Source organism: Mauremys reevesii, linkage group 1 (genome assembly GCF_016161935.1).
Source record: "Mauremys reevesii isolate NIE-2019 linkage group 1, ASM1616193v1, whole genome shotgun sequence".
NCBI lineage: Eukaryota > Metazoa > Chordata > Testudines > Geoemydidae > Mauremys > Mauremys reevesii.
In genome coordinates this window covers 67,823,395-67,834,911 of record NC_052623.1, presented here as the reverse complement: position 1 = coordinate 67,834,911, position 11,517 = coordinate 67,823,395, and the positions used below count along the sequence as shown (strand labels likewise).

The window sequence follows — 11,517 nt, the reverse complement described above, 5'->3', positions numbered from 1 at the left end:
GGAGGGGGGACGCTGCTGGAGATAGAGCAGGATCTGCGCGTGCGCCAAGGGGGATCCCAGCGGCCATTTTGCAGCGTCAGTTGGGAAGCGAGGCCTCCCCGGCAGCTGCGCACAAGGGCCGCGCTCGCTCGCGGAGATTGAGGGGAGCCGGCCGGGCGGCGCAGGCCAATGAGTTAAAGAGCCGCCGCCGCCGCTGCTGCAGCCGCCGCGTCTTGTCCCCACCGGCCGGGCTGCCCGAGCGCACCATGCCGTCCGTGCTGCTGCCGCCCAAGGAGAGCAACCTCTTCAAGCGGATCCTGGTCAGTGAGCGCCCCGCTCGGCCAGGCCGCCCCGGCTCGGGACACCCGCCCTCTCCCAGCCCGTCAGGCCGGTTCCCCCTGGGGCCCGGGAGCAGGTGCGAGGCCCGGGCCCCGTGCGCCCAGTAGCGGCGCTGGCTAGGCTGGAGCTCCCGCCGCCCCCGGGCTCTCGCCCGCTTCCTTCCTTTGTCTAGCGGGAGCCCAGGGCAGAGCAGGCCCGGTAGCCGCTTCTAATGAGGGGCCCGCCTGCCCCCGGCTGGGGGATGTAGCGGGGCCGCAGCCAACGGGCTGACGCGCGGCTTTGTGCCCAGCCGCCTCCGCTCCCCATGGCCGCAGCGCGGGGCGCTCCTCACCGGGACGCGGGGTCTCCGGGAACACTGGGAACGACAGACGGCTGCAAAGTCTGAAGCCAAATTTGAGAGACTTTCCCCTTGCGTCCTTCCAGCCCCCGCCCCCTCCTTCTCTGTCTCCACGGAGAAAAAGTTTCGGGTGCCTGGATTTAGGGTTTTGGCTTGGCCCATTTTAAACATACCCGCTGAATTGTGAAAGCCTGATCTGGGTTCAGATTTCAAACATCTCTAGAATTCGGGATGTCTGTTCAGGTGTGTTGCTAATAATAATATCAGACACTTATACACCACGCTCAGCTCCAAGGAGGATCCTAAAGCACTTTACAAATGTAACCGATGTATAGGGGCTCACCTCATCCCCGAAATGCAGCTATCTCTGAGCTAGCAACTGACCAAGAACACATGGTATATAGGGACTAGATTTAAGGTATTAAAATGCAGGATTTTTTTTTTCACTTAGTCACATGGTTGAGCATGGCTGGCAGCCTCGTAAAGCAGAATTGGGTTCTCTGCAACATCATTGAAGGGTTTTTTTAACGTGTAAGTGGTCAGGGACTCTAGGTTTAATTTGTGTTATAAATGAACCATCTCTTGGGTCATCCATTGTAGTTTGTCTGAAATATTTTCTTGGTCTAAGGTATTTAAAATAAAAAAAAACTTCTTTAGGCTGTTCTGTGTATTAATTATTGTATTTTAAAAAAATACCACTTGGTGCAGCTCCGTGGGTGATAGTAACAGAGTTGTAGAGTATGTCTATACAGCTGCTGGGTGATGTGATTTCCAGTTTGCATAGACATCAGTGTTGCTAACGGTCTAATCACACAAATTCAAACACCCTTACCCTGCCCCCTTCTCTGAGGCCATGCCCCACTCACTCACTCCATCCTCCCCCCCCCGACTTGCTCTCCCCTACCCTCACTCACTTTCACTGGGCTGGGACAGGAGGGTGGGCTGGGGTTGAGCCTGGGGCAGGGTGTTGGGGTACAGAACAAGGTGTGGGGTGCAAGCTCTAGGAGGGAGTTTGGATGTAGAAGGGGGTTGGGGTGTGAGAGGGGCTTTTGGGTGCTGGCTCCAGGAGGGGGCTCAGGGCTGGGGAAGGGGGTTGGGGTGCAGGGGTGTGTGGGCTCTGTCCGGGAGGCTCTTACCTCAGGTGGCAGTGCAGTGGGACTAAGGCAGCTTCTCTAGCTGGCCTTGCACCACTCCCAGAAGTGGCTGGCACATCCCTGCAGCCTGGTGGGGGGAAGACCAGGGGGCTCAGTGCACTGCCTGTGCCTGCAGGCACCACCCTTGCAGCTCCCATTGGCTGTAGTTCCTGGCCAATGGGAGCTGCAGAGTTGGCACTTGGGCATGGGGGGGCAGCATGTGCAGACCTCCTGTCTCCCCTGCCCCCACCCTCCCAGCAGGGCCACCAGAATTCAGGGGACCTGGGGTCTTCGGCGGTGGGGGGGCCCCTGCTTCAGCGGTAATACGGTGGCGGAGGGTCCTTCCGCTCTGAGACCCGCCATCGAAGTGCCCTGAAGGACCCTTCCCCCACCGAATTGCTGCCGAAGACCCGGAGCTTCTGGGGGCCCGGGCCCCGCAAGAGTTTTCCAGGGCCCCCGGAGCGAGTGAAGGAAAAACTATTGTGGGGGGGCAAAAGGGGCAATTTGCCCCCCTCCCCGCCCCCTCGGGCGGCCCTGCCCCCAGGGGCTGTACAGATGTGCTGGGCACTTCCTGGAGTGGTGCGGGGCCAGCGCAGGCAGGGAGCCTGCCTTAGCCCTGCTGCATCGCTGGACTTTTAGTGGTCTAAAATCTCCAGTTGGCTTCACTAGCCTCTGGGAGATAGAGCCCAATTCTGGGATCTTCCCAGTGAAACCGGGAGGATTGGCAACCCTAGTAGATGTACATGTGCAAACTCTGTTCAAGCTAGCTCCTAAAAATTGCTGTGTGGCTGTGGCAACACAGCCTGCAGCTCAGGTTAGCCACCAGAGTGCATATCTGCAGGGTTCTACTTGGGCAGCTAGTCTGAGCTTTGTACTGCTGTGTCTGGACTTACTTTTAGGCACTAACACTAGCTCTGCTCAAGCATGTATGTCTCCATGAGCTGGGAATCATACCTCCCAGCTGCTGTATAGACTTACTCCTACTGTGAACAAAGCTCCAGGAGTTTTAAATTACCTTGTCATCTATACCTGCTCAGAGGAGGTCCACATGTCATGGTGGTAAAACTACTGGCAACCACTAGTTCATTATTTGCTCCTAGGGCATCTGTCTTGCTAGTACTGGTGTTAACAATAGTGAGGATTTTTTTTTCTTAAGGAATAAGTACAATTTAGTCAAGGCCAGAGTGCTTAACAAGAAAACAAATCTAAGTGTCTAAGCTTAGATGTGTGCTGTTGATGTGTACTGGCAGGTGTTTCTTGATTGGTTTCTCTTGTCGGCTTTGGCCAGCATTTAGATTTGAAGATTTAATAGTTCTTAATAGCAATTTGCTGCTTACTGTATAGTTATGGTATGCATCTTACTAAGTAATCTAGCACTCTAGCTCTCTTTGCTATAAATAAATTACTAATTTTAGAACAGTTAAGTGATTATTCTTACTAGGAGCAAACAAGTTCATAGTAGCAGTCACTTCCTAATATATCTTGTATAATTAACATTTTAAATTTATAAAAAATTTTAGGTAAGTGCATTTTAGGCAAATTACCACCATTTTATCTTCAAATGTCTAATTATAGATAATCAGATAAAAATAACATGGCAGTTGAGTGAGGATGAATGTTTACCTTTTGTGAAAGGTGAATTGATAATCTACATAGTGATTAATAAGTGATTATTTCCTGAATTCTTATCCACATGCTGCCATTCACTTGTCCAATTGATCTTAATATACTGATATGTTAAAACTTGATTTTTTTTTCTTACCCAGTGTTCATTTTTCTATTTTATCCGTGCAGTTGCTCCCAACTAATTCCTTGAAGTATTAATGTCTTCATAGCTTGTATTTTGTACATTTTGTTAATTGGCTTTATTTTAGTATATGCCTAGAAACAATATGTGTATATTGTGTTAAAAAATGTTCTTAGAGGATATCTTGGTCATTGTTCTTAATTGCTCTGTTTGTTCTAGTAGCATGTGTGGATTCTATCCTAGGCTACTGCTTTTGGTATATGAGAAGAAACGAGTAGTCCTAGACCAAAAAGCCCAAATTCCCTCCTGACCTCTATCTTGTATGTTGCCTGCAATAGCTTTCTACTTTATATAGGAGGGGTAGGCAACCTATGGCATGCGTGCCAAATGCAGCACACAAGCTGATTTTCAGTGGCACTCACACTGCCTGGGTCCTGGCCACCAGTCCGGGGGGCTCTGCATTTTAATTTAATTTTAAGTGAAGCTTCTTAAACATTTTAAAAACCTTATTTACTTTACATACAACAGTAGTTTAGTTATATATTATAGACTTATAGAAAGAGACCTTCTAAAAATGTTAAAATGTATTACTGGCACGCAAAACCTTAAATTAGAGTGAATAAATGAAGACTTGGCACACCACTTCTTAAAGGTTGCCGACCCCTGTTACGTAGGATTCACTTGAGTTGGAGCAGGGGCGTAGCCAGGTGGAGGGAACAGGGGGAGTGAGGGAAAAATAAAAGGCGCCACTGGCTCCGCGGGTCTTCAGCGGCATTTCGGCGATGAAGCTTCAGTGCTGCCGAAGACACCCGGAGCTAGTGAAGGGCCCACCACCGAAAACCCAGAGCGCCGTCCTGTCAGTAAAAGCCCCTCAGTGGGTGGTGCCTTTTCTTTTTTTCTTCACTCCCGGGTGAGTAAAATCAAAAAGGCGCCACTTGTGCTTGGTGGGGGAGTGGCTGCTGCCCCGCTTCTCCCCCCCTCCCCCCCCCAAGCTACGCTACTGAGTTGGAATTCCATATTCTGGAGGCTATATCTTTGGCTCAAATAACATCCTTGAACCTTGTCATTTAACCATACTGCGTCGTGTCCTTGTCTTCATACTTCCTCTGTTTCTGCATATGTATTTTTTCTGCAACTCTGGTATTCTCAGGTACCCTCTTTGCAGAGTCTAGGGTTGCATATGTGACCTGTCCAAAAACATCTGGTCAGTTGATGGATCAAATAGTGTCAATGGTCAGCTTATTTTAAAGCACTAACAGCAACAAAAAAAGAGTAAGACTTTATGGTCTTCAGTAGGCATGAGATCTCAGGTTATGCTTAATTACAAAAAGGTTACTTAACTGCATTATTCTAACAGAGACAAATGTGAAACACAATTAAATGAAGTTCTGAAAAAATGGCACCACGACACCTGCATCAGGGCATTCTTGATAGAGTATTTGATGGAGCTCAAATAATAGCTGGACAGTTAACATTTAACCATTCAGAATTTTGGGTTCTTCACTTGACCTGTGATTTTTATTTATTTATTTATTGCTGTTTTGTTACTGCATTCTCTTTTCTCTTTTTTTTTTTCTTTTTTTCATCCCCTAAAGTTTCATTTCACAGTACTAGTTTTTGGTAGGATTTCTCTGCACATACTGAATCACAGTCATAGTTATGTAATGGTTACTACTTGAACCAATTCCTATGTTACCTAGGCACAAGGGCTTGTCTACTTTGGGAAATGTTATCAGCATTGCTATACCAGTGTAGTTATCAGTGTAACTTACCGTATGGATGTTATAATTTGCAATAACAGTGGGTTTTTTTTCAGTTTAGCTTAATTTGCTTCAAAAGGGAATTAAGATAAATCTAAAAAGGCCACTGTTATAAATAAGAGTCTACTTGGAGTTATACTAGTATAACTATAGAAGTTATTTTTTCTATGTAGACAAGCCCTAAGGGGAGAAACTATTAATTTGTATGCTGTAGAATTGTATGAAGAAGCAGTTCTTTAAATGGTTGAGAAATTGCTGAAACTTGTCAGGTGGTGACTTTGTCCAGTTTAGATGCAGGTAGTCAAAGTCCGCTATTGGTTTCAGTAGCTACTCCTGAGGGCATTCTGTGCCAAAAAAATTAAAATTCTGCACACACTATTTTAAAATTCTGCAAATGTTGTTTGACAAATAAATATGGAGGTTCCAGCATGGCACTGGGGAGCCTAGACCACTGGCTGCACAGAGATTGGAGATCATTGTGCAGTCTCCTAAAGTCTAAGACAACTTTTATATACTTTTAGTAGACATACATCTAAAACAGATACTACCAAACAAGTGTTCTGTGAAGCAAGCTCTACTTGTAAATTGTCATTTCATGTCGGAACTTCTAAAAATTTGTCATGTCAGTACACTAATGTTTCTGCATTGTCTGTGAACAATATGTATTTTTGACTAGAATATCTGCATTCAGCATAGAGGCTGTTTAGCTAAGCACTTACTGCCAGGTGAAGTTCCCAGAAAAAAGATATGGTGGTTAAAAAGTGGTTTGGAAGTTTTTGACAGAATTGTTTCCAATAGTCTCTGCAGGTTTGAACAGGTTTCCTCTTTCACTGCAATTTCATTAACCCTCAGTTAGTTTCTAGTTATCCCCTACCACTTCCATATACTTGTATTGACTCTGGCTTTTTTTCTATTTTTGGATAATAATCTCTGCTTTCTGGTTTAGACTCTCAACTTCTAGCCTTACTGTGCATATTATTCTTTCAAATTGTCGGTATTATGCAACAGCATGTGAGGCCTATGAGAATTATATACAGGCAGTAGAGACACCAGCTTGGAATCTAGTCAGTTTAAGAAGTGGATGAAAGTATAACGTGTCCCTCTACTGGCTTTTGTGACTTTAGTCTCATTTTCCTTTTCAAAATTTTGGTATATTCTGTTGCTGTTTGAAAGACTCACCCATTCCAAGAAACTGTGACTATACACAAAGTGCTTCATAAGTAATTCAGGATTCTCAAAGGAAACTGAAAAATAGATTACCATGTTATCTTTCTTTTACAAGTATCCTGTCAATACTAAGTTAAAAATACTACTCATATTTTATTGGTGATGTCCCTTTAACTCAAGGGTACAGTATATAAACTTATTTGTCCAACAACTTAAAGGTAGCTGAACTTGTCTGGGTGCCTTTTTTTATTTTTATTTTTTCCTGGCAGTCATCTGGCATGTCACTGTTTACACAGGATGTCAGTGCTCAGACAGAAGGGCTCACTAATTACAGTCGAACCCATTTATCTCGACCTCGGTTAACTTGCCAATCCTATTAAGTCGACGTTTTAGAAGTGGAACCGCCAAACTCCCTCTTTGTCTTATGGGTTTCTCATCCGTTATGTCGATTCTTTAATTTCGCCGAACCCTAATACCTCGAGCCCGGCTCCCCGCGTCCCCGACCCACCGTGTCCCCAGCCGCCCGCTCCCCGGCTCTCCAGCCGCGCGGTTCCCCAGCCGCCCGCTCCCCGCGTCCCCAGCCGCCCGCTCCCCGCGTCCCCAGCCGCCCGCTCCCCGCGTCCCCAGCCGCCCGCTCCCCGCGTCCCCAGCCGCCCGCTCCCCGCGTCCCCGACCCACCGTGTCCCCAGCCGCCCGCTCCCGGCTCCCCAGCCGCGCAGTTCCCAGCCGCCCGCTCCCGCGTCCCCAGCCGCCCGGCTCCCGCGTCCCGACCCACCGCGTCCCGGCCGCCCGCTCCCGCGTCCCCAGCCGCCCGCTCCCGCGTCCCGACCCACCGTGTCCCCAGCCGCCCGCTCCCGGCTCCCCAGCCGCGCGGTTCCCAGCCGCCCGCTCCCGCGTCCCGGCCGCCCGGCTCCCGCGTCCCGACCCACCCGTCCCGGCCGCCCGGCTCCCGCGTCCCGGCCGCCCGGCTCCCTCGCGTCCCGGCCGCCCGGCTCCCGCGTCCCGACCCACCGTGTCCCCAGCCGCCCGCTCCCGGCTCCCCAGCCGCGTGGTTCCCCAGCCGCCCGCTCCCGCGTCCCGACCCACCGCGTCCCGGCCCGCCCGCTCCCGCGTCCCGGCCCGCCCGCTCCCGCGTCCCGGCCCGCCCGCTCCCCGCGTCCCCGGCCCCCGCTTCGCCTGCCGCCCGCCCGGCCCCGCTTACCGGGTCCCGCTTCTTTGGCTGCCCGGCTCCGGGTCCCCGTCCACGGCCGCCCGTCCCGGCTTCCCCGTCCCGCTTCGCCGGATCCAGCCACGTGCAGGCAGCGTCTATAAGACGGTTATCTCGATTCATGTGCTGAGTTCACGTAGCACGTGATCATGGTCCGTATGGTCGTTCACTCCCATGCCAGTTCACTCATTCTTGTTGATCTTGTCTGAAGGATAACATGCTGTAGCTATTCTGTTTATTTTTTCCCTTCTAAAAATGTCTGGAGGTGTTAAGAGAAAACTGGACAATCAGTCAATAGAGAAAAAGTATGAAATCATACTGCAGCTAGAAAAAGGAAGAAAACCGGCAGACCTTAGTCGTCAGCATGGCATTCCAGCAAACACCATTTCAGGATGGAAAAAGAAGGCCGACGTGATAAAGCAAATGTACGAGAAGTCTGTCTTTGATCCAGCAAGAAAAAAACTTAGAGTGGCTGAGCACAAAGATGTCGACGATGCACTGTTTCAATGGTTCACAAATACGCGAGCAACAAAGCTTCCCGTCAATGGTCCCTTGCTGATGGAGAAGGCGGACATCCTTGCTGCAAAGCTAGGACACCCTGACTTTAAAGCAAGTCAGGGGTGGGTGGATCGTTTCAAAAAGAGGCACAACATTGTCTTCAAAGCAATTTGTGGAGAGAGCGCTGCGGTTCAACAGGAACAAGTGGATTCATGGCTGAAGACTCAAATGCGCACAATTTTGGATACCTATGAGACTCGGAACATTTTTAATGCTGATGAAACTGGGCTGTTTTGGAAATGCCTTCCAGACAAGACTATGGCGTTCGTGGGAGGCTTGTCACGGTGGAAAAAGTCGAAGGACCGACTTACAGTGCTAGTTGCTGCTAACATGGATGGAAGCCAAAAACTCCCGCTCTACGTTATAGGAAAGTCCAAGAATCCCAGATGCTTTAAGCAGACCAAAGTTCTCCAATGTGATGACGATGGCCAGCCAAGCGCCTGGATCACAGGAGATCTATTCAGTGCATGGGTGAAAAAGTGGGACAGGAAGTTCCAAGCAGAGAAAAGGAAGGTGGCACTGATCGTGGACAACTGTAGAGCTCATCCGGATGTTCCTGGTCTCAAGGCCATTAAGATCTTTTATCTCCCACCTAACACAACCAGTAAGCTCCAACCAATGGACCAGGGGATAATCCAAGTGCTTAAGGTGTACTACAGGAAAATGTTGATGCGCCAATACCTGCTCCATGATGAAAAGAAGGCACAGTACACCCCTTCCCTCCTAGATGCAATGAACTTCCTGAGATCAGCCTGGAATGACGTGAAGAAGGAAACAATCTCAAACTGCTGGATGCACTGCGTCATTCAGGATATTTCCGATGATGAGTTTCAGGCACAGTGCCGTGCAGCCGCAGAAGAACTCGCGGAAGTGGTGGGAAAATCAAGCCTTACAGATGCTATCTTGGAAGAGGAGGCACAGGAGTTAGCCATCACTGTCCAGGAATTCCGAGATTACATAGAAATCGACAAAGATGTCGTTACTGATGGCGTGGTCACCGATGAAGACATTGTATCAAGTGTGCAGTCAGCAACTCCACCAGAGAGGTCCTTTGGGGCCATCTGCCTGTCCCAAGTCAGGGTAAAGGAGGAGGGTTGGGCGTGGGGCTAGCAACTCCACCCCGTAAAAATCAGCTTGCTACAGAAACGCCAACAATAGAGTTAACAGAGACTTTTAGCCTGGAAAAAGAAGGGTCTTCAACTCGAAGACGCATGACGCTGGGTGGTGAAAGCCGCGAGGAAGCCACTAAGTCGATCACCCTTCTTACAACCAGGAGGATTACCATCGGCACATGGAACGTGAGGACCATGTACGAGTCAGGAAAGACGGCGCAGGTTGCAGCAGAGATGAGGAGCAACAACCTGACCCTACTAGGCATTAGCGAGACAAGATGGACGCTGGAGCTCCAGAGAGCTGTCTTTGGCAATAAAGATTCGACTGTTCAACTCCAACGTGCCTACTGTATGGAGCTGAAACCTGGAGGACAACCAAAACAACCACCAGGAAGATCCAGACCTTCATTAATAGCTGCCTCAGAAGGATTCTCCAGATCCGCTGGCCAGACACCATCAGTAACATCCACCTCTTGGAGAGGACCCGTCAACTCCCAGCAGAGGAAGAAATTAGAAGGAGAAGGTGGGGCTGGATAGGACATACACTACGCAAGCAGCCAACCAACATCACCAGACAGGCACTGCGGTGGAACCCCCAAGGCAAGCGGAAAAGAGGCCGCCCAAGAAATACCTGGCGACGCGACCTTCAGGTTGATAGCAAAAAAATGGGCTATATCTGGAACCAGCTAGAGCGAATGGCCCAGGATAGAAGACTCTGGAGATCTGTGGTTGGCGGCCCATACCCCGGTTGGGGTGACGGGCATGAATGAATGAATGAATGTGCAGTCAGCACAGGCAAGCACATCTGCATGCGGCAATGACAAAGAAGATGAAGAAGATGCGGACGAAGATTTGGAACCAATTCCCTCAGCTGCTGAGGTGGTAGAAATGCTACAGAAAATTCGACGGTATGGTTCTTTTGTAGGAGATGAAACTGTTTTAGACAGCATAAATAATATTGAAGCATTTGTTTTCAAGCAGACTGTTAAAGGCAAAAAGCAACAAAGCATTTTAGACTTTGTAAAGAAACCATAGTAACCGCAAAAAAAAACAGGAGTACTTGTGGCACCTTAAAGACTAACAAATTTATTGTAGCATGAGCTTTCGTGAGCTAAAGCTCACTTCTTCGGATGCATAGAATGGAACACACAGACAGGAGATATTTATACATACAGAGAACATGAAAAGGTGGAAGTATGCATACCGCGTGTACGATACTTTTCAGAGCTGTGTCAGAGTGAAATGACTCGCAAATTTAATTTTGACACTGGTTAGCTTTTTGTAAAAACGAACTACACCCCGCACGTTTTTTGTGATTTTGTGAGCGATCTTTGTGTTTGCAATGTTGGAGAATATAATAAAGGTTTGTATCGAGAATCGACGGTGGTTTGTATTGTATACTGGTAAACAAAAAAACTGCGCTCCAAAAAAACTGAATGCAAAGACCTACGAGAAGGTCTCCAAAGCCATGATACAGACATGTAAACTTTTATTCTTAATATACTGGTAAATCTCTGCTGTTAGTTGGTGCACATATGCCTTTTGTTGTTAGCAAACATGTATGTACATTTTTATAGCATGCCGATCGCTTCATCAAACAAATCGCGGCAACGCTGTTGTGTAAAAAAACCTCCAAAAACATGTGCATGTACATTCTCATTTATTAACGCACATCATGTACATAAAGAAATTTCAAGCACATGTTAATGTATTGCCGCCATATTGGTTTTTGTTTATCTCGATCATCGGTTATCTCGACGCTTTTTGGCAAACCCCTAGGCCAGCGACATAACAGGGTTCAACTGTAGATGCATTGACCAGCCTGCACTTATCAGGTTAGCCTCTTGAATAGCTTCAGGCTTAGAATTGAGCTTAATGTCCAGTTGATTGGATTCAGTGGTCTGTCAATCTTTCAAAACAATGTAGCAAAACTACTTATTTTTCATCATTTCACTTTATTTCCATTAATTGACATCTAAGCATATTGAAAGTTTCATCTGGTCACATCACATTGAGCCAGATGTGTGTAATTTCATATATGCTATGCAGCTTGTTCACAGGAGAAGACTATTTGAAATGTTTGACTTCTGGCAAACTCAATTGTCCAGGGAAAGTGATTCTTACATTGCATCTTTCTTGCAATGTAGATACTGTAAATAAAGATACTAGGCTTGATCC

General features: G+C 48.1%; 1 protein-coding gene across 5 annotated transcripts in view; it reads left to right on the top strand.

Annotated features, from left to right (window-relative positions):
• The first annotated feature begins 69 nt into the window (after positions 1 to 69).
• The window catches only part of NAA16 (N-alpha-acetyltransferase 16, NatA auxiliary subunit), a 96,539-nt gene continuing 85,091 nt past the window's right edge, over positions 70 to 11,517 (top strand). For 2 of the 5 annotated variants that reach the window (XM_039530319.1, XM_039530325.1), the window contains exon 1: positions 71 to 299. In XM_039530319.1, coding sequence (XP_039386253.1) covers positions 246 to 299 — 54 coding nt within the window. In that variant the 5' untranslated portion in view covers positions 71 to 245. Of the gene's footprint in view, positions 300 to 11,517 lie in introns of all 5 variants that reach the window. The other 3 variants (XM_039530328.1, XM_039530313.1, XM_039530279.1) reach the window with 3 other exon arrangements.